At 30.4% G+C, this 22537-nt stretch overlaps 4 protein-coding genes and 1 long non-coding RNA gene across 6 annotated transcripts; 3 read left to right on the top strand and 2 right to left on the bottom strand.

Annotated features, from left to right (window-relative positions):
• Positions 1 to 4: 4 nt before the first annotated feature.
• Positions 5 to 4586, top strand: LOC122517861 (the record flags this gene model as incomplete). Its single annotated transcript, XM_043636458.1, has 3 exons — positions 5 to 136; positions 3592 to 3684; positions 4512 to 4586. Coding segments are annotated over 3 exons (300 nt in total), but the record flags the coding sequence as incomplete, so codon positions are not given.
• Positions 991 to 1343, bottom strand: LOC122517674. The gene is made up of 2 exons (XR_006303907.1): positions 1178 to 1343; positions 991 to 1044 (listed from the first exon to the last, which is right to left on the bottom strand). It is a non-coding gene; the product is annotated as an uncharacterized LOC122517674 (long non-coding RNA).
• A 1154-nt stretch (positions 4587 to 5740) lies between the features above and the next one.
• LOC122517673 (GATA zinc finger domain-containing protein 4-like) lies at positions 5741 to 8352 on the bottom strand. The gene is made up of 3 exons (XM_043636188.1): positions 8280 to 8352; positions 6749 to 7226; positions 5741 to 5972 (listed from the first exon to the last, which is right to left on the bottom strand). The coding sequence occupies exons 1-3, from the start codon at positions 8314 to 8316 to the stop codon at positions 5843 to 5845; spliced, it is 645 nt and encodes a 214-aa protein (XP_043492123.1). The 5' UTR covers positions 8317 to 8352; the 3' UTR covers positions 5741 to 5842.
• Positions 8353 to 8897: 545 nt separating this feature from the next.
• On the top strand, positions 8898 to 11772 carry LOC122517860 (dnaJ homolog subfamily B member 13-like). Its single transcript, XM_043636457.1, has 6 exons — positions 8898 to 8998; positions 9696 to 9917; positions 10041 to 10185; positions 10896 to 11073; positions 11155 to 11326; positions 11508 to 11772. Exons 1-6 carry the CDS (start codon positions 8898 to 8900, stop codon positions 11740 to 11742), a joined length of 1053 nt encoding a protein of 350 aa, XP_043492392.1. The 3' UTR covers positions 11743 to 11772.
• A 401-nt stretch (positions 11773 to 12173) lies between these two features.
• LOC122517671 (folliculin-interacting protein 2) lies at positions 12174 to 21741 on the top strand. Of its 2 annotated transcripts, XM_043636184.1 has the most exons (13): positions 12174 to 12459; positions 12941 to 13228; positions 14634 to 14775; positions 16281 to 16370; positions 16847 to 16926; positions 17022 to 17104; positions 17198 to 17320; positions 17403 to 17628; positions 17741 to 18076; positions 18217 to 18301; positions 18721 to 20225; positions 20353 to 20839; positions 21290 to 21741. In XM_043636184.1, exons 2-13 carry the CDS (start codon positions 13062 to 13064, stop codon positions 21500 to 21502), a joined length of 3537 nt encoding a protein of 1178 aa, XP_043492119.1. In that variant the 5' UTR covers positions 12174 to 12459; positions 12941 to 13061; the 3' UTR covers positions 21503 to 21741. The 2 variants fall into 2 exon arrangements, with proteins under 2 accessions (XP_043492119.1, XP_043492118.1); XM_043636183.1 differs by having other exon boundaries at positions 12174 to 13228.
• Positions 21742 to 22537: the final 796 nt, after the last annotated feature.

Here is a 22537-nt window from a genome sequence, read left to right as displayed (position 1 = left end):
GCACCGCTTCCTCTTCTTCTTCTTCTTCTTCTTTAATAAGCTGTACACCACTGTTTTTGTCGTCGTCGTCGTCGTCGTCGTCCTTCTTCTGTCGCGGCCCTCCTCCGACGAACGGAGGATGATGCGACGATTCCGCGTCTTTCTCTAGCACTCGCGCCATTCTCATAGCAGCAGTGTACCACTACTACCACCACCACCACCACCACTACCTCCACCACCACCTCCACCACCACCACTACTACTACTACAACCCACCACCTTTATCAGCGGTAACAACAGCGGCGGCGCCAGCAGCAGCAGTAGCAGTAACAGCAGCAACAGCAACACCAGCAGCAGTAATAGCAATATCAGCAGGAACTGCAGCAACAGCAGCAGCAGAAACAGAAGCAACAGCAACAGCACCAGCAGTAACAGCTGCAGCAGCAGCACCAGCACCGGTAGTGGTAGCTGCGCCGACGCTTCGAGATCGATGCTTGAAACTAGGCTTTCTCCTCTAATTCCCCTCCTCCTCCCTCCCTCCCTCCTCCTCTTTCTCTGCCTTCTTCTTCAGCAATAGCCCCAAAGCTAGCCGTGGAGTTACGTCGAGCGCACACGAGACACCCTCTCCGAGGCTAGAGATGTCAACACACCGACACCTTTCTTCTTCCCGTCTCCTTCCTCTACCATGACCATCATCATCAGTCTCTACTTTCTCTCCCTCTCTCTCTCTTCTCCTTCGTGTTTCTCTTTTTTTTCTTCTTCCTCTTTTATCCCCCTTATTATTCAGTCCTTCACCCTCATCTTCCCCCTAGTCTATCTCACCTTCTCCATCTTTTTTCCAACCCCCAGCCCCACCCCCACCCGGCCCCTCCTCCTCCTCCTCCCGTCCCTCTCTACTATCACCACCTTTTTTCCCTTTCCCTTTTTTTTCTCTTTTTCTAAGAGACTCTCGCCAAGAGCTTCTCTCTTAGTCTCGGGTACCTCGGTGTCCCTTTTCTATTTTTCTTTTTATCTTTTCGGTACCCCTTTATCTTTTTCTCTTGAATTCCTTGGGTTTGGTATCCTCTTTGACAAAGAGGGGGAAAAAAGAATAAAAATTAATGGATAGAAGAGAAAAAGATAAAGAAAAAAGAACGATCCCTGGTGTCTGTCTGTCCGTCTGCCCGCCTGCCTGCCTGCCTGTCTCACGGTAAAAAACCTTATATTCGCACTGATTTTCAACGGACCACCAACCAGCGCCGCGACGACGACGACGGATCAACGCGACGGCAGTTCGTCGTGTTCGTCATCGACGAACTCGACTTCTCCCCCCCTGCCCCCCTTCTTCCCATCCCACCCCGCCCTTTCGTCCTACTCCTACTCCCAACTACCACCCCCTCCCACAGCCAGAAACCCAAGCCCCAGCTTCCTTTCCCCCCTTTTCTTCCTCCTGTCCTGCTGCGTCGGTCCACAGGACCCCAAAAGGTGGTACTCAACGAGGAAAATAATTCTAATTCGTTTGAATGTGGTTACTTTGTCTTGTCGGAATGATTGGGACTATTTTTTTTGTTTCTCATTTATTGTTAGATCATTTTATTTCTAAATTTACGATCGTTTGATAACGTTAACGCGAACAGAAAATAAAAGAGAGGGGGAGGAAGAAGAGCAATGTCCTCGCGTCTCATCGAAAGTGCATTCGGCTTCCTCCCCCTCCTCTTCCTCTTCCTCCTCTTCTTTTCTTTTTTTTTTCTTCACCCTTAGACCTACCTACCTTCTTCACCCTAGGCTAACCCCGTCTCTATTACTTTTTTTCTTTTATTTTGTTTCTTCATCGATTATCTACTTCGAAGCTTATTCGAGACAAACCCTATGAATATTAGCATGTCTTCTTTGAACGTTGGTTGTAAGCGTGAAAGACTGAAATCAGAGAATGTCAAGATTCATTCAACATTTTCATCGTGTTAATCTTGACATTCTCCAATTTCTTACACTTTCACGGTTAACATATACATTTGTCAAAAGTATTAAATGCAATTTCAAACAATTATTCTAATCATTTTTAAATAAAAACAAAACAAAACAAAATAAAACAAACAAAACAAAGAAACGTACCACGAGAATTTGAGGTTAGATCGATCGATCGGAGACGATTGGATAAACGATTAAGGATTCGACCAATCAGGGATGATCGCAATGTTATTTTCGTATTCGATCGTTAAATTCGTTTGCGAAAATTCGATTTTCTAAAATTAAACGTATGAACGTACAAAAAAAAATTATATATGTATAATTGCAAAAAAAAATAAATGTACAAAAGAAAAAGAAAAGAAAAAAAAGAAAAAGACAAGAAAAAAAAATGTTGAAACGATTAACGGTTCGCCAACGAGAAACGAGGTGTAGTAGGCTGGTGGTATCGTCGAATGGTGCCAGGAGCGATAGAAATCGATCGATTCGAGCGTCACCCTTTTCCTATCTATGCGCTTGCACGTTCGTTCGGCACTTTCAGTGATAAGTTGCAACTACTTCAGCTGGCGCGTGCGCTCCTCTCTCTCTCCACGTTTTAAAACTCCTCCTGTCTCTATGTCGATCTATACACCTACATATATATCTACATATATACATATATATTGTATATTAAATATATATTCTTCTTTGAGTATACAGGTATACAGGTGTTAGGTGTTATATATATATATATATATATATATATATGAGTCGCTTGTAAGCCAATGCAGAGTGTTAAATTAACAAAACGAAAAATAAATATTTTATAATCAATTGTATGTCGAGAAGAACACATTTTGCATTTCATTCATTTGATCAGAAAACTTATATCTATTTTATAATCAATTGATTTCGAAGAACACTTTTCATCTCATTCATTTGATCTGAAGTCTTTTTTTTTAAGTTAATCCTTCATTTCAATAAATCCTTTAATAATTAAAAAAAAACAAAAAGAACAATATTATTTATGACATTGAAATTTACTATGATTAGAAAATAGCAAAAAATGGATTTAACCATATTGGCTTCTGCATCGACTCACACACACACACACACATATATATATCCAGATCTATAGCTGTATCTACATCTAAATCTATATCACGTATACTCATATATATATGACTTTATATATACCTATATATCTATCTATATCTATATCTGTATCTATATCTATATCTGTATTTATATCTATATCATGTATACTATATATATTATTTACTTTTACATATATTATATACACATGACTATATATATAACGTTAGTTGCACGTGAATGCTTAGAAAGACGACGATGAAGTATGAGAAAGAGAAGAGTAGAGTAGAGTAGAGAAGAGAAAGAAAGGAGGGAAGGAAGGAAGGAAGGAAGGAAAGGTGGAATAAGAGGAGAAGTACGGAGGGCATAATCGGCCTGATCCATGGTTGTAGGCAAGCAAGCAAGCAAAACAAGCAACCAAGCTAGCAAAACAAGCAACCAAGCTAGCAAAACAAGCAACCAAGCTAGCAAAACAAGCAACCAAGCTAGCAAAACAACCAAGCAAGCAACCAAACAAGCAAGCAAAACAAGCAAGCAAAACAAGCAACCAAGCAAGCAAAACAAGAAACCAAGCAAGCAAAACAAGAAACCAAGCAACTAAACAAGCAAGCAAAACAAGCAACCAAGCAAGCAACTAAACAAGCAAGCAAAACAAGCAACCAAGCAAGCAAGCAAGCAAGCAAGCAAGTAAGCAAAGCAAGCAGCCAGGTAGGTAGGTAGGTAGGTAGGTAGGTAGAAGCGCGGTCGTGTATCGGACAGGTTCCTAGACCCGCGTCGCAATCAATACCTCCGGTCTCTCTACCGTTTCCTCCCCCAACCCCAACCCCAACCCCAACCCCAACCCCATCCCCCTCCCCCTCGCCAGCCCGTTTCTCGTCAACTCGACCGAGGATATCTCCTACCCCTCTCTTTCTCTTTCCCTCTTCACCCCCCACTCTCTTTCTCTCTCTCTCTCTCTCATCCTTTCATTTTACATTTCTTTTACACACCTTTTTTTTCATCCCCCTATATATATTTCGACTTTGACGATAGCAAATCTAATATAAAGTACCATCCTTCGTTTACCACCACCAATCAACCCCCAATAATCCCCAACCTCCACCCCCAACCTCCACCCCCAATCCCTTTCCCCCTTTTCCTAACACAATGATCGAATGATCGTGATTCTCTTCTTTTGATTTATTTCTCCTTTACCTATTTCTTTGAGTCATTCTTTTTTTCTCAACATCTTTTCTTACTTTTTACAGTAAAAATAGAAAGAATAGGTGATCAACTTTGAGAGATCATCATCAGGCTCGTCGAGTTCTCTCTAGTTTTTTGTAAAAAAAAAAAAAAGAAAAAATGTCTACCTATCGTTCTTAACGAAATCGTTTGATTATAATGATCGATATTTTTCTTTTTCTTTTTTATTTTTAATCCTGCGTCTGTCTCTCTTTTTCTCTTTCTTTTTTTCTATCACTTTGTGTATGTTCAATATCTGATACATTGCGATTAAATGTCTAATTTATATACAGGTAATCATCCTTCTTACAACACGGCATCAGTATAACAAGGATTTAGTTCTAATACGATTAGAAAATTGTGCATAATCTTTTTAGAAATATTATACTTTTACGACACACTGTATAATATGATTTTTGTTGAATACATTTACAAAATTAAATTATACATTAAAATAATAAATATTTTGTAGGAACGTATTTAACGTGTTGTACGAGGGGGTTACCTGTATCACATTTTAGATTAATTATAATTCTAAATTTTGTTTAGATAAATATTAGATATATTTTATTGAAGACTAATTTCTATTATTAACTAACTGTTATTAATTTAATTGATAAATAAATAAAAAGAGAGAGAGAGAGAAAGAAAAGTTTTAATGTTGGTATAAATTTTCAAACACACCCACTATTACCAAGTTTATATTTAATACGTTCTCATGTGTAATCAAAAACTTCGTTACGATCTTATAATTTATCCGAGGAACACAAATGTAATTATTTAAGAATCGATAGTGTTTAAACGGACCTTGGGAAATTGCTTCGAATAAAAGCTAGGTGGGGGGACGTGATGGTACGGAGGGTGAGTAGGGGGAGGGGGAACCGTATTAATGGGATATTATCAAGAATCTTTCGATTAAATATTATCAGTTGAATATCGATTCACTTTCTTTTCCACTTTTTAACCCTCTGTTTTTTTTTTCTTCAAATAGATTCAAATAGAAGATAAGAAAATTCATTCGGATAAACGATGTTACGTTAGATTGGTCAGGTATTTGTTTAAAAAAAAAAAAAAACACATAAAATATGTCTAATGAAATTAGATGAAAATTTTGTATCGGATGTGCAAATTAAAATATATGTGAGGAATACACCTGACTAATAAACCGGTTGTCACTCGGCTTTATATCGGTTCGGTAAGCTATTGGTTGCATGGTTGCTTGCTTGCATGCATGCATGCATGCATGCATGCATCGTCCTGTCGCGTTACGTCAACAGTGACGACGATAATTATGATGACGATGCATTCATCATAGATCCGAAGTTAATAAAGTATGACGAGGGATTTCAGTTTTTGGGGGGGGGGATTCTTGTTTCTTTTTTTTTTAATATTTTTCGACGTACTTTTTTTTTCAACGATAATTTTTTGAGAACCACTGATATAATATGTTTTTTAAAAATTAATATTATTTTTTTTCCTACACGTCTCGAGACGACTAATTTCAATAATAAATTTTCAATTTATACGAATTCTAAACGTGTCAGAATAATTTGTTAATTTGAATTGTTTTTGCGAATTAGATCTCGATCAAAGCTTATTTTAATTTTCGTCTATCATTGGAAAATTAAATAATACAATCAAATACAAAACACGTACCGGGATATTTCTTTTTGTGTTCTGCGTCAACTTCGTGAGCCAATTTGAAATACTTAGTCTTCACGTCGTTCGATGTATTTTTCCAAAGGATACCAAGTCTAAATCGTTAAAATAGAATTTTTTATTGCCAAACTTAGAAAATTGTCTTGATATAAATAATATTTATTAACGAATCTAATTGGAAGACAATTTAATTTCGATTAGATATTTCAATAATTTTCTTCTTTTTCTTTAATTCCTACATCTGCACCGTGAATCTAGTCATGTTCGAGAGAATTATAAATCATTTTATTTTTATACTAAAGTTATAAAATAATAAAATATATAAATTATCAGACCACAATATATTAGAAACCTTCAAAAAAAAATATTAATACGTTCTGTCAGATTTTTTAAACAACGATAACATTGAAAATAAAATCTATCTCCGTGGTATTAGTAAAATCCACCATGCCGACGGAGGGTCAATTATCTCTTCTTACTACGTAATTCAAACGAAAAAAAATTCAATTAAACCTAATATTTGTTTCCCGTGATTATAACAAAATTAATATAACTTAGAAATCAACAAAAAAGAAAAATATAAACACGAACAAATTTAAAAATACATAAACATATTCAATTAATTCCAATATTTCAAGCTTAAGTTATTAATTCGTATGAAATACTTTTTATTGGTTACCAAATAAAGATTTGCAAATGCAACACGTGTACGCCATATTGGAGAAAAAAATGAGATCAAATAAGAATCTATTGTATCTAATATATTAAAATAAAAAGTGAACAAAAAAAAAGAAAAAAAAAAGAAAAAATACGAGATTAATTAAACTAATTAACAAAATTCTGAAGCAACATTTAACAAATAATACTGGACCTGACGCTGATGTCCTTGTTAGATTCACGAGGATTTTCATTGGCTAATTTCTTTCGCCATTCATTGGCAAATAACATGAAAGCGTTAGCCGGTCTTGGAATTTTTTTTTTCAATAAATTCCCATCGTTGTTTTTCTCGTCGTAAGATAACAAAGTTAACTTCGATATCCCTTGTTGTTTCGTAGCAGATGATGTCAAATTATTCGTACGATTTTCCTTTTCGTTTCTTTCAATCAAATTTTCTTTATCATTTTTAACAACGATCGAGGAAGACGATGTTTTTTTTCTTGACGAATCGTAAGAACGATTTTCTATGTTATTATTATTATTATTATTGTTATTGTTGTTGTTGTTAGAATTTTTAATGCAATTCTTTCCACGATAATTGTGGTAGTTTGACAAATAAATGGCTTCTTTCTTCGTCGAGATCGGTGATAGAATGCTCGGTTTGATGTTCCTTGAATCACGTTTAGTATTGTCTGCGAGAACAAGGCAACATTAATTAATCCATTTTCATTATTTCTCTCGAGATTCGTAACGAAACCGAGCCAACTCGAACGAACGGTATTATTATGAATGTGTAATAAATTAGCATCGATCTTTGTGCGAACCGTGTGAGATAGTAATTTTAAAAAAATGAAAATTAATAATGTAGGTCACGTTTGTTGATAATCTTGACAGAGTTTGTGTAAGTATCATTAAAATAATTTATTTTATAATTTAATTTACATCGAAATTTTTATTTCGCGGTTTTATATATTGCAACGAACTTATTATAAATCACGCAAAATTGATTTTATAATTTATTATATAATATTAATAATTGTATCATAATTATGTTGGCCCATTTCATTTACATCGATATAATTTATACTTAAAATAAAAAAAACTTCCGAATAATAATAATAATAATAATAATCATGTATAAGAAATGTTGCGTGCTGTTATAGAATTAAATGAAGAAAATTTGAATATTCTATGACAATTCTAATACACGAATACTCCATCAAGATAATTTTTAATTAATGAAATTAATTAAAATTTGTACAAACAAAATATATAAAAACAAAATCACAAAAAGAAAAATCCACGCAACAAATTTCAATGATACACCTAACCTCAAAAACCTATCAACGCGACTCACCGTATATTAATTTTCTTTTTTAGTTTTTAAATTCAAAGTAATAATATATATTACTCGTATTAATATAATAAAATTATATTAACAACAACAACACACCACAACAACAACAACAACAACAAAATTAAAAAAAATAATAATTCAATTTAAAAATATAACAATTATATTAACAATAAGGAGGAAAGAATTTTTTGAAAATAAATCCGCAAACAACAATCACACGATTGGTGCTAACGATCAAATAAAATAAGAAAAATATTCAAAATACGCATATAAATACATAAATATATATATATATATAAATAATATAAAATATGATAATTTATATAAAATTATATGACGTTGTAGAAGAAAGTTAAACGATTAAAAAAAAACACGAATATGGGCTTACCTTTTTGTACGATGCAGTCAAATACACGATTATCCATCACGATATTTCGAATGAATTTGACAAACAACTTTGAATCAAGATCTTGATTATATTTTTATAATTGATATATTATTGAAAAACGTTTAACAATAATCGATTTTTACGAGATCCGTTAGAGAAGTGTTCTTCCCTGTTAATAATCACTGAGTTAACACTAAACTAAGAAATGAAAGTTTCATTTCTTTGGTTGTGCTGTCGAGAGGAAGCAACATTTGTTGTTTGAAACAATTGAACAAAAAAACAAGAAAGAAAGAAAAAAAAAAGAAAGAAAATCCTGAGACGCGTAACGACGTGCTCCTCTCGTCTTCATTTATTTATTTATTTCTTCCTTTCTTTATTTCTTTTTTTAATTTTATTTTCTTCTTCGTCTCCTCCATTTATTTGTATTGGAAATTTATGAGATACATAGATACGTAAAATACAAAAAAAAAGAAGAAAAAGGAAGAAGAAACAAATTATATACGCTATCGAGATATTCAAATTTTATAATTTAACATTTTGGATATTTATAATATATATAATCGATATATTACACCAACCTAATATTGTTTTTTTTTCTTTAATAATTCGAGTGACAAAATGTCATGTAATAATATTTGTAATTGTGACAATATTGGACTTGATTATTATGGGATATTATCGTTGACCAGAAATTCTAATGACCTTGACATAAAAAAAGCGTAAGATATTACATAGAAGTAAATGCATACACGCATACACACATATACACACATCCACCCACGTAGATATTTAAAGTCAATTATCATTATTTGCAATTCTGTGTCGAGTCAGACTCGCAATTAAATTTTTATTTAAGGATAACGAGTTAATTTGTTATATTAATAAATTTGAATCTCGATATACATATATATATATTATTTATTATTTAATTTATATATATATATTTTTTATATTTTATATTTAATTTATTATATATATATTATTTATTAAATAAATAACGAATAATTAATTTCTTAATATAAAAAAGAAAAATTAATTTTCTATATAAGAAAAATCAAAAATTCATTTATTTATTATAATTGTGTATCGTGTCATATTTGACATACACGTTATGATCATATTCAAGTGAAATTTAATTAATTATAAAATCTCTACAATATTGACAGAAAAAAATATATAAAATATCTGACACTCTAGATATTCAATTTACACATTTATTGTAATTTATTCTTAAATTAATTGATGACAATTTACTGTTAAATTACACGTAATTGATAATTCGATCAAATTTTTATTTTGAATATTTTTAGAAAAATGCATATACATACATACATACATACATATATACATACATACATACATACATATATACATACATACATAAATAAATACATATATATATATTTGTTATTATAGATTTAGAAGATTAGCTATAAGTCATCATCCGAAAGCTAAAGGGAATAATGGTTGCTTTGAAGGATTTAGTTTGATAGCTGAAGCATACGATGTGCTTTCGGATCCATTGAAAAGGGCCGTGTACGATCAGTACGGTGAGGAAGGTTTGAAACAAGGTGTTCCGGGTCCTAACGGGTTTATCGAACCTTACGTTTATCACGGTGAACCGATGAAAACTTATAGGTATATCAAACTAATAATTATATCAACTAATGATTATTGATTATTATTCTAAAAAATAATCATCATATCAAAAAAAAAAAAATTCAATTAATTCACAATTTAGAAATAATTTTTCATTCTTAGAGAATTTTTTGCCACCGAAAATCCATACGCCGATCTTTTGGATCATTTAACGAGGCCACAAACGTTGCTCGAATTTCCAGAGGGTCGTGGAATAAAAATAAAGGAAGAACCAGTGATAAATAATTTACAATTAACATTGCAAGAGGTATTTTAATGTTTAACTTATGATATTGCATTTGAATTAAACAACAATAAAAACAACAATAATAACGAAAAGTACGTTTTAAATGCAACGAATAAATTAATCGTTTTCTTTCAAACTTTTCCAAATTTTTCTAAACGTTTTCAATATCTCTACTAATGTTTAATTAATTAATTAATTAATTAATGTATGTATATATGTATGTATGTGTGTATCATCATATTTTGCATCCAACGCATTCCTGAGAATCTATTTTTATTTTCAAATAATATTAGAAATAATCAAAAAGTTAAATATAAATATACATAATTAATATAATACAAACGAGTACTATGATTTTATAGCAAACTATGATTCTATATAAAATAAAAAAAAATATTAATCAAGTTATACACGAATAATAAAATATTATTTATTCGATGATTTTGCATTTGAGAAAAATAAAATTTAAAAAAAATTTAAAAAAAAAAAGGAACAAAATATTACCCTTTTAAACATTATTATAATTTGCAGTAAGGTCAGATGTTACCGAATGTATAATTAACTGTGAAATAGCAAACATACTTCGTTGTGATTCATTGATATAAATAAATATGTGCGAAGGTAACGGGACGATGTTAATGTTTCTCGTATGACAATTTAAAAATATCTTACACGCAAAAATATACATATATTATTTTACTTATATTTATATATCTGTATTTTGTGCTTAGGTATATTTTGGTGGAACGAAAAGAATGAAAATTCAAAGATTGGTATTCGTTGATTGCGCAAAAATTCAAACCGAAATGAAAGAAGACATTTTGACGATACCGATAAAACCTGGTATATTAACCGGAACGAAAATTATTTATCCAGAAATGGGCGATCAAAGTTCAAGCAAAATATCCGGTAAAATTATATTCAAAATTATTATTTGTTCGATAATATATAAGAAATAATTTCTACACACGATGAACAATTTTTATTCAGCTGATATAATATTCGTTGTCGAGGATCGACCTCACGAGACGTTTCAAAGAAAAAATTCCGATTTGCATATGATCGTTAATGTTTTTCTAAGAGAAGCACTTACTGGAACAACGATTACTGTTAATACCATCGATGATAGAACATTTAGAGTTCCAATAACTTCTATTATCACGTATGTTATTTATATTTATTTCTTAGGAAGGATACTTTTCTTTTATTTTATTAATAAATAATTATTTCTTTGCTCGATTGCATGGAATTTTGGGTGGGTGTGTGTTTAAAAATTTAATTTCGAGATTACAGGAATTTAATGAAAAAAAGAATGTTCATTTATTTTAAATATTGTTTATCAGACCAGACTATAGCAAGATTATCAAAGGGGAAGGATTACCTTTACCGGACAATCCAAAGGAAAAGGGAAATCTAATATTAAATTTTCATATAGAATTTCCTGTTTATTTGTCGATTATTAGTAAGGATTATGTTCGCAAAGCGTTCGAACTACTGACAACCAGCGATACGATAGAAAATACCGAATATCTTCATCGTTACGGTGTTCAACGTTATAAAATGTGGAACATGTTATAAAAAAGAAACATCGTAAGATTTTTAACTTTAATTTTATCTAAAATTCTTACACAATTATATTTGAAAGTCCGCGTTATTAATTATCGAAGAATTAATAAAAAAAGACACGAATATATTGTTATTTAAAAAAAGTAAAACTGTTACTAACAAAACTTTCCAAATATTTACAATATTTCCAGTAATTTGAAAATTTTTGTGAGAAAATAATAAATGAATAATATTGTCATTTTCTAATAACTTTTTTTACGCGACAATCGATAATGCAGATTTCTATAATCGATAATGCAGATTTCTATAGAAGATAATACCGACAGTCGATAAATTACCGACATGAAATTGCATCAATAAATAGTTCATGAAAATAATGATTTATCATGTAGAGTGCGCTGTTAATCAAAGTTAAGAAATCGCACATATCGATCTATCGATCTATGCACCATCAGATTATCGTAGATCATAGATCATTCGTCAAAGATCGTTTATAATAATAATCATCAAGAGGAAGAGATGATATCTTTCGATACATTATAAATGATTAATTATCAAATAATGTATTTATATTATTTATCTACAATATATCACGCGTTAAAAGATAATAAGTAAATTGAGAATAGAAAATGTGTCGGAGTGTGTGTTTAACAAGAAGATGGCGCCGCTTGTATCTGACCGAAGTGTCATCGAAAGTGCCAACGTTGCGGCGAACGTATCTTTGCTCGTGTAATCGCACGAAATCATTTTTTCGCTACGTGTTTCTTACGTTTTCGTGGCAATCGTGTCATTGATCAGTCACGCCACATTGATTCTGATTTCTTTTCAATTCTTTCTATCTCTTTCTTTCATGCTTAAAATTTGATGAAGAAAGGAAAAAATGAAAGAAAGCAGAAAAGGGGGACAAGGCGTCTTAATTTTCCGCGTGTTTTGTGCGTGCGCCGATTATTTGCGACGTTGTTGAGAGAGAAAATATGTTCTTTCTCTTTTCATCTTTTACCGTTTCGCATAACTACGGACAACTACTGTTACTATTACTACTACTACTACTATTAGTACAACACAACCAGCAACGACAATTCTGACGACGACGAAGACGAGCAATTCGTTCATCACGCGTTCTATGTCAAAACGGTCGGGAAAAACGGAAGAACGTTATCTCTCGGAAGGAATCATATGACTCCCTAATCGCACGTGACTTTATTTACAGTTTACTTACACTCGCGCGGCGCGAACATGCATGGTGCAGTTTCTTGTGACATGATACCAAGCAAATACAAATTTAACGTGGAACGCGTTAAAAGACGATTGGGAATTATTTTTACCTTATAATGTCTTTGTTCGGTAAATTAAATCTTTTGAGGAAACATTACAAAGACAATAATATTAATAAGTCTAACGAAACTGACGATAAAACTACTGCAACTGCTACGACGACTACAACTACGACTACGAAAACAACGAATAATACGACAAAGAAGAATACCAACAACGATAGGTAAGATTACAATTCGATATTTTTACAATTATTATTTATTTGTTTTCTATTTATTTTTTGGATTTTCAACAAGTATTTCTCATTCCAACATTTATTTTTATTCGCGTCATTTTGATCTCATTCATCTGTCCAACTATCTTAATCGTTGACGAAAGTATTCAAGGAAAATAAAAAACAAACCTAGGATTTAATATAATTGGATGTTAGGTCGAAAGGGGATGCTAACCCTATTATTATTTCGATTAACCCCTTATCCTACCGATTGCTTGGGTCACAATAAACAAAAAAAAACTACTATCATCAATATTAGATTTTCTTTTTACTGATATAATACATAAGTACAAAAAAATGATTTAATTCTTTTAAAGGAATTATAATAACCTAAACGCGTAAACGTAATCAAACTAAATAAAAAATATCGTGTTTACGTTTGATTCTCACAAAGTACCACGAGTAATTCTCGTGATTATTATTTTTTTAGGCATAAATTTTCTTACGACGAGTCTCATTCGTTATTGTAGAATAGGGGTGGGGGTAAATATACCCTAACCTCCATTTTTATTCGTTTCATTTTGATTTCATTCATTTCTTTCCAAAAATCTCACGAAATATGATCGTAATGATACTTATTAATGTATTTGTGATCTTTGACAAAAGTATTAAGAAAAAATAAACATTTAAAATTTAATATAATTGAATGGTTAGGTAAAAAAGGGTAAAAACTACTACTACTACTACTACTACTACTTCGATTAATGACATACAAACGAACGACCTTTTAATCGTAATCGATGCACGCGTTACTATCGCTTATGTCGATGAACCTTCTCATCTAAAAACGCGGTACCTTGATCACTATCCAACATAAATTTTCACTACAACGAACATACGTTTAATTTTCGTATAATAATAATAATAAGTTACGTGCGCTCGCGCGCACGCGCATCATGTATCGTGTATGCATATATAATACAATTGTGTTATATATCAAATTATTTTGTTATTAAAATACATACGTGTGGGTGTGTGTATGATATATAAATACTATATATAATGCATACGTTAAATAAATATATATATATGTATGTATTATGAGTATTTAACACTAGCCAACGTCAAAACGATATTTCACAATTCGTAATTTTCCTTCAATTACTTATATACGTTTTTATGTATATATATTTTTTAATAAGAATATTTTTTGATTTTTCAAAATTCCCGCCATCTTATGGCGGACGAGTCAAATACGGCTAACATCAAATTCATGAATAAGAGCAAACTAAAGTAGAAAAATTTGTATTATTTGTAACGTTTGCATTACATAAATGTGCAAATATAATTTTTGGATTTGTTTTCTATTGTTTTTTATTATTATTATTATATTATTATTCTATTTCTTCCATAGAGAACCAACATTATGTCTTGGTACGGAACAAGTGAGGATTTTATTATTTCAAGAATGCGAATGGCGAGGAAGAAGAGTACTTTTTGATTCTCTTAAATTGGAGAATCGTCGTACCAAAAATGCAACTTCTACTACTGGCACGGTAAAATAAATAATAAATAATAAATAATAAAAATACAATAAGAGAAAAACAGAGAGTAAGAGAGAGAAAGAATGAAAGTAAAAACAATTTGAAATTTATAAACTTATAAGAAGAAGAAGAAGATGAAGAAAAAAATTATCAAATCATTCGAATCACGTCTCGTTACATATTGAAACTTTCGAATACACCTGTATTCTTTTTAATTTGTTTTCTTTACTAAAAATAAATGACGTTAACGAAGGAATAAAAAAAAGTTTACTAAAAGAATCCCTGATCTTTGAAAGAGAGACGTGATAAGTTTAATATTAAATAAATATTTTCTATTTAAAAATTTGTGTGTTCATACACTGTTCGCATAAATTTAACATCGATAAATATGCAAGTTATACGAGAATACAATAAAATAAATCGAAAACAAAAGAATTGAAATATCACTCGTTTTAAGATATAATTATTAATAATATTGTTATATATTAAATAACAATTAAAAATATATTTTTAAATATTTCGAATAATACTTATTAAACGTATCTTTACATACTACACACACACACATACATACATATTAATATAGCAAACTCTGGTAACAATAGAAAATAACATGATTCATATACAGTTTTATAGAAAGAGGGAAAGAGGGAAAGAGAGAATGTAAATTTTTTTACAAACGAATGTGTCTGAAGAAGAAGAAGAAGAGAAACACACTCGCACACTTCTAAGGTTTCCGTCTCCTTGGCCTTTTGCCACAAACACAAATGCGACAGGTTTTAACAACAACACATACATATATAGATACGTACGATTGCGATCACGTTATTCGCAAGAGTAACGTTGAAAAAGCTTCGTTTCAAATCTAACGTGTGTTGGTTGGTTGGTTGTTCGTTCATTGATAGAATTTAAATATGTTTTTGAAATTGTTGATAACGATGTTAACTTTTCTTTCTTTTTTACTATATGATTTATATATTTATTTGATGTATTAATTACATAATTATGTACCGATAATTATGACAATAATATTAATTGAGTCATACATATTGTAATAATTTATTTTAATAATTTATTGTATATATTATATTTTAGATTATATTATTTTTTTTTTAATTAATTAATTATATATATTATTTAATATTTATTTTAATCAGTACATAAATAAATATATAAATTTAAATATAATATAATAATATGATATATATATGTGTGTGTGTGTGTATTAAAGAATAAAAATTTCGTTCTCGTATAATAACGTCAAAGTACTGGAATAATCATCTTTTTATCAAATGGCCTTTTGTTATTATTCTTTCATTATCTTTCATTCTTTTTCTCTCTTTCGTATTCCCCGATCTCGAACTTCTTTACATTTTTTATCAACGCAGATATAAACGATGACCAATAAAAAGTATTCTCGATTACTACTACTACTACTACTACTACCGTGAAAAATACGAAATTATATCATTATATTTATTTTCATATTTGTATTATTCTTTGTTTTTTTTTTTTAGAAAGAAAAAACAGCCGAGGATACTACGAGTTCGTTGAGTGAAATGGTTTTTGGTACGGTTGCGATGACTTATAAAGGATCATCATTTAAGGTATCTTTTCAAACAAAAATAAAACCCAAAAAACAAAATATCGCAATTAACTTGATTATTTTTCAAAAAATAATTTACAATTTAATTATTAAAACAATTTCAAAGAATCGATATATATATATAAAATAAATTTATTTATTAATTAATACTAAACGATCTATGTGCCCATAATTATAAAAGTGATCTAAGTCAAAATTAAAAAAAATATGATTTTATTATTTATTTCACACCACATTATTTTAAACTAAATAAATTCAAAATGTAATTTTCACGATATTGTTAAAAATAAACTGTTAGATAATGTTTGTTATTTCAATATTATATAAAATTCATTGAATGTTCAAATATAATCCTTTAAATATCTCGAAACATGAAATACATGATTTAAAGACCACTTTCATATTTATGAGCACATATGTAACTATAAATCTTTTATTATTACCATTTATTATTAATATTATTTGATTATTTTAAAGGTACATTCGATGAAATCACCAGCATGCATCATTTGTACAAAAGTATTCCCTGTTACGGAACACAACGGGCCTAAGCAAAAGTAAGGACAAGTTTTGCTTTAATAACGGTGCGATCATCCTATTTTATTAATAGTTAACAATGCCGAACTGACATAAAACGTTCATTTACGTGCAGTGAAAGGTTCTCGGATGGTACACTAACGCGTTGTTCAACACACGTGGATTCTAATACAAGTAATAGTAGTATCAAAACATCTAGTGAGTATAATAAAACATAATATCAAATCATTTCAAATGTTTTCATACAAATTCAATAATAATAATAATACACATTATGCAAACATTTTGCAGTATCACGTCCAAGTTCTGGTAACGTGTCATCGTCTAACGATTTGTTACCGGATCCTAGAAAAAATTCATCATGTTCTAGCAACGGTAGCATTTGGGACATGGAAACTCAATTGCATATGGGAAGTAAGTTTGAATTTTTTCATTCACAATATTCATACTTTTATATTTGTATCTCATGAATTATTCATTTATGATATTATTTTAGGTTCTCAATCGTTAGAGAGCAGTGGATCTTCCGGTGTAGGAAGTAGTTTATCAAGTTTACGTCGTAAATGGTTGAGAGCAGTTTCAACTTCATTGAGTCGAGCAGATTCCGACGATATATTTGGTATACAACAATATGGTGAAAATAATAGCGAGGGTGGTGACAAACATTATAGAAGTAGGCTTGGATTAATGATGCTAGTTCGTTTAACGCAAGGACAAGAAAGGTATTTTATTTCATTTATTTTTCTTTTTCTACCATTCCAATTTGAATTTCCACGTTGAAATCGTACACGACATTATATTACATTCATTGTTTTTAATAATTATTTATTACAGGAGAATAGAAACGAGATTGTTAGAACATATGACACTGTTGGAAGGCATGTTGGATCGTTTAAGATATTTTTGTATCGAACGTAACGGTTTAAAAACTAAAACAATTAATCGTAAATCAATCGATCCTGCTGATAGGATGTATCGTGCCTCATATCGTTTTATAATTTCCCTATTACGATTATTAATTAATCCGAATTATTTTCGACCACCTTTATTGTGGCACGACGTTCTACTTAATTCTGTGATAACATTGGAAATGAATTCCAATATATTGAATCGTGGTTTACAACAGATGTGCCAATTGTTGGACGACGTTGATACCAAATCGACAAATTTGTGAGTTTACTTTTTCTTTTAAATAATAATAATAATAATAATAATAATAATACTATTAACTTTTTTATACAAATATTAATGTAATTAATTATAATACTTTTCTTTTGTTTATTACATTTGTTGCATACGTTTTTTTTTAGTTTTTTGAGTACTGTCGTAACTGCAGTGTTGATGTATCATCTTGGTTGGGTTTACACTATACTTCCTGCAAACGATCGACAAATGGTAATTAATTAATATTCAATGATATTATTTATCGTATAATAATTTCGAAATTATTATTTTATATATTAATAAATTAATAAATTCTGATAATACTTTTTAAGATATAAATACATTCATTTTTATTAATAGATGATAATTAATAAAATTGTTTAAAAATGAACTTTTATATATATATATCACATTTAACAAAAAGAAAATACATTTATGCATTAACATTGAATAACGAAACCTATTTTTTTATACAAAAAAAAAAAGAAAATAATTACATTGCATATAAGCTTCGTTATTAATAATATAAAAAATAAATCATTTGCCGGTGTTAACACAAAAACTAATCACAAATTATATTTATATTCTTAAAAAGAAAACAATACGCAATTTAACAACTGACTTATATTTATTTGTTGATTTTTCATCAGATGGAAAATTTGGGTAGATGGTATCCGTGTAATCCATTATGGGCACAATTGGGTGATTTGTACGGTGCTATGGGTAATCCAATAAAAGTAACACACACCCTCGTAGTCGGTGATTCACGTAAGACCGATTTAATAAATTCGGTATTATATTTTCTATCATATTTCATCCGTAGTGGAATAGTTCAGAAACAACGTGAACATCGTTGTGCTATAGAAAACGATATAAAAGAAGCTACCAATCTTTTGGAACAAATGCAAATAAAACGACCGTATTTGTTCGATTATACAAAACCAAGAAATCATTTATCCAACGATACTAATCGAAATATTACGATGACGACGACGACGATTAAACGAGAATCGCGAGTGCCTGTACAAAGTAAACAAACGCAAAAAACGTTCAATGAAATGCAAGTTCGTGTTAACGATAGTGCAACGATAAGTGAACAATTACACGACGATCAATCAGGTATCAGATCAGAATGCATCGAGGAGGAACAAATTAGGCCAACCGAAAGGTCGATACGTTCGTTAAAACGTAGTAAAACTATGAAAGTTGCATTAGATCGATATATGTTGAAAACGGATGACGAACCACCGTTAGCCGAATCAACGCCAATAACAAAATCTTTATCAATGATACAGGATGAAAGAATCGAAAACGACGAGGAAGAAGAAGAAGAAGGAGAAGTTAAATTAATTAATCAAAATTATACTCAAACCAAAGTGAAAATAATTGTCAACGAGATTGATTCGGATACAATTGAAGAAGAATCGGCAAGTAACGTTGAAAATCAAACACAATTTGATATAAAAAATGTAACAAAAGTATATAAACATGATGAAGTTAACGATAATACAAATGTATCGTCTAATAAACGAGTATCTTTAGAAGTAGAAGAAGAAGTAGAAGAAGAAGAGGAAGGGGAAGCAGAATGTAAAAGTAAGAATGATAATGGTGGTACCAATAACAACGACAAAACGTATACTCATCAAACAGAATTTCTTAGATTAAATGATAATAATTTGATCGAAGAAAATAAACGTCAGGAACAGGTATATTTTACTTTGGGTTGCGATGACAAACCTAACAGATATTTGTCACGCCCAAGACTCGGTTACAATTGTCAATGTTCTTACATGTTTACTACGTTGCCAAGTACATCGGCACAATTACCGGAAGGTGTATTGAGAAAAATAATACAAAGAAATTTTCCTGAATCGTCGAAAAGTATGCAACCGTCTACAGGTACCACCACCACCATGTCGAGTATGGAATCTAATATGGGATCTAAATCAACGCGTATTTGTCCTAGATGTAATAATCAAAGTAATCCATCGTCTCAAACATATAAGGGTATGAAAGAATTATTGGAAACACCTACGAATGCTACCGAAGTATTACGAACTTGCGTTAACGCTGATAGAACCGTTGGTATGTCTCGTTCTAATAGTTTAGAAGCATTGATGGAAGCCAACAGTGTTATAGAATTACCTATGCCACGGTGAGTAAACTTTATGAACCCATAACTTCAAACATTTTCATGAAAATATAACTCGGTTAAATGGGAAACCTAATAAACTCGTTCACATTCATTTGAAACTTTATAAATATACCTTTTTCATTTCTAGATCTAAACTAGTCTCTTCCAAACAAGTTAATCATTCTAACGACGAGACAGGATTTACAAAAACACTTTTACAAACTAAAGTACCAAATACAAGACAAACTAACAACGGTACTTGGTCTACCAATTACACTTGGGGTTTGGTTATACAAGGTTTAATAAAGAAAGATAAAAAAAGACGAAAACGTCGTAAGGATAAAACGGAGGAACAAGAACAAGAACAACAACAAATGATCGAATCGGATATAGAAGATGATTGGTGGTGTTGCGTACGAGAAGAGGTTGCAGCAGGAGTACGTTTTCCTACGATTGACGAACCAGTATCCGAAGCTGTTTGTATTTTAGCAGATTTGGACACTTGGCACGTTGGAATTTTATCAAATAACACGCCATCGGAAGGGCCACCTTTACCTGTTGGCATGTCACGTCTAGTTGCCAATATGTTGGAAGCATTTGCTTATGTTTGGCGCAAATATCATTCTCCCTTGCACGTAAGAGAATAATTTCAAAAATTAATTTTTATATATTCAATTATATATATTGATATACAGGGTATCCCAAAGAATTCTTTTATTCAGTCAAGAAAAATAAATTGAAATATTAATTTCTTGACATATATATATATACAATGAACATATTTCAATGTAAATATTTCTTTTATATGGTAAATTGAATCTAATTAAATAATAATTAGAAGGATACATCTCGACTTTTATATCAATATTGGTATTAATAGAATTGCAATATTTTGTATTACATTTTATAATATGAATATCCAATTGCAGCTTTGTTAAAAACAAAATCTGAGAACAAAAGTAAAGAAATGTCAATTTTACAATTCAATAAAATAACTTTGGTGTACCCTGTATACCATATATTTAAATGATAAATGCATTAATAACAAATATTCACATAAATTGATACAAAGATTGATTTTACAGTGTGTGGATATATTGGAATCAAAATTAAGAGAAATGTGGTTAAGAAGTGAAGCACTTGCACAAATGTTGATGACAGCGGATGTATGCGACGTTAGTGTAGCAGCATTAACCAACGCTCTTGATCTCGATGCAGCTGATATTCCACTTTTATTAGCAGTAGCTACAACTCATTCACCGGAAATCGCGCAACGATTTGGTCTCACGCTCGCTTAAATAATAAACGACTGGTCCGGTGGTCGTGTTCCCTTTTTGTTGCATACCAAAACATGTCATTATATTGTCCTTTTGTACTCACGTGACGAAGAAAGTTAGATAAAATCGTTTGATTCTATAAAACAGTAAAACAGTGCAACGACAACAACGAACCTCTACGTCAGAAGATTTTATTTCTATTTATTATTTCATTGCAAAAAGATAGTTGCTGTTGTTGTTGTTGCTACTGATGATGGTGGGATTTTATCTTATTTTTTTATTTTTTATTTAACGGAGTTTTGTTTTAACACGTAATTATTTTATTTTATTTTATTTTATTTCTTCTTCTTCTCTCTCTCTCTCTCTTGTTAACAACACGATATTCCGAAAGACACCGTGTTGAAATGACACGCTCGTCAAAGTGTGATTTATATTTTTTTCTTTTTTTTCTGTTAAACGAGACGAATATATAATATTATTATTATTATTATTATTTAATTTAAAAAAGAGAAAAATATAAGTTTGTGACACGCAAATTGTTTTATAATTAGCAAGTTAATTTATATTGTTCGAATAAAATGGAACACGTAGGAAGCATATGATATATATATATATATTTTTTTTTGTTATAAATTATTTATATATATTTCGACGCAAAATATATTAGAAAAAGATGTATAATATATATATATATAATTATTTTATTATTAATAAAATAAAAAGTCACACAACACAGTGGGTCTGTGTTTTTATACTCGTCGTATTAAAAATTAAAATATTAAAAGCGTGATTGAAAATAAACGCCAATTGCATTGTCTTATATTATTTCTCTCTATCCTTTATAAATAATTAAGTGAATATACAATTTTTGCAGGTAATGTATTTTGTCTATTTTTCTATTTCATTCAACGCATTCTGTGTTTGAGATAATGTGGCAAGAAAAAGAAAATGAAAAAAAAACAAAAGAAAGAAAAAAAAGAAAATAAGCAAACAAACAAACAAACAAACATTGTCAAGAGTAAATTTGAAACGTTGCATATTTCACGATAATAATCA

Source organism: Polistes fuscatus, unplaced genomic scaffold, assembly GCF_010416935.1.
Source record: "Polistes fuscatus isolate 324 unplaced genomic scaffold, CU_Pfus_HIC Scaffold21, whole genome shotgun sequence".
Lineage (NCBI taxonomy): Eukaryota > Metazoa > Arthropoda > Insecta > Hymenoptera > Vespidae > Polistes > Polistes fuscatus.
The sequence above is the reverse complement of the archived record's forward strand: the minus strand, read 5'-3'. Positions and strand labels throughout refer to the sequence as shown.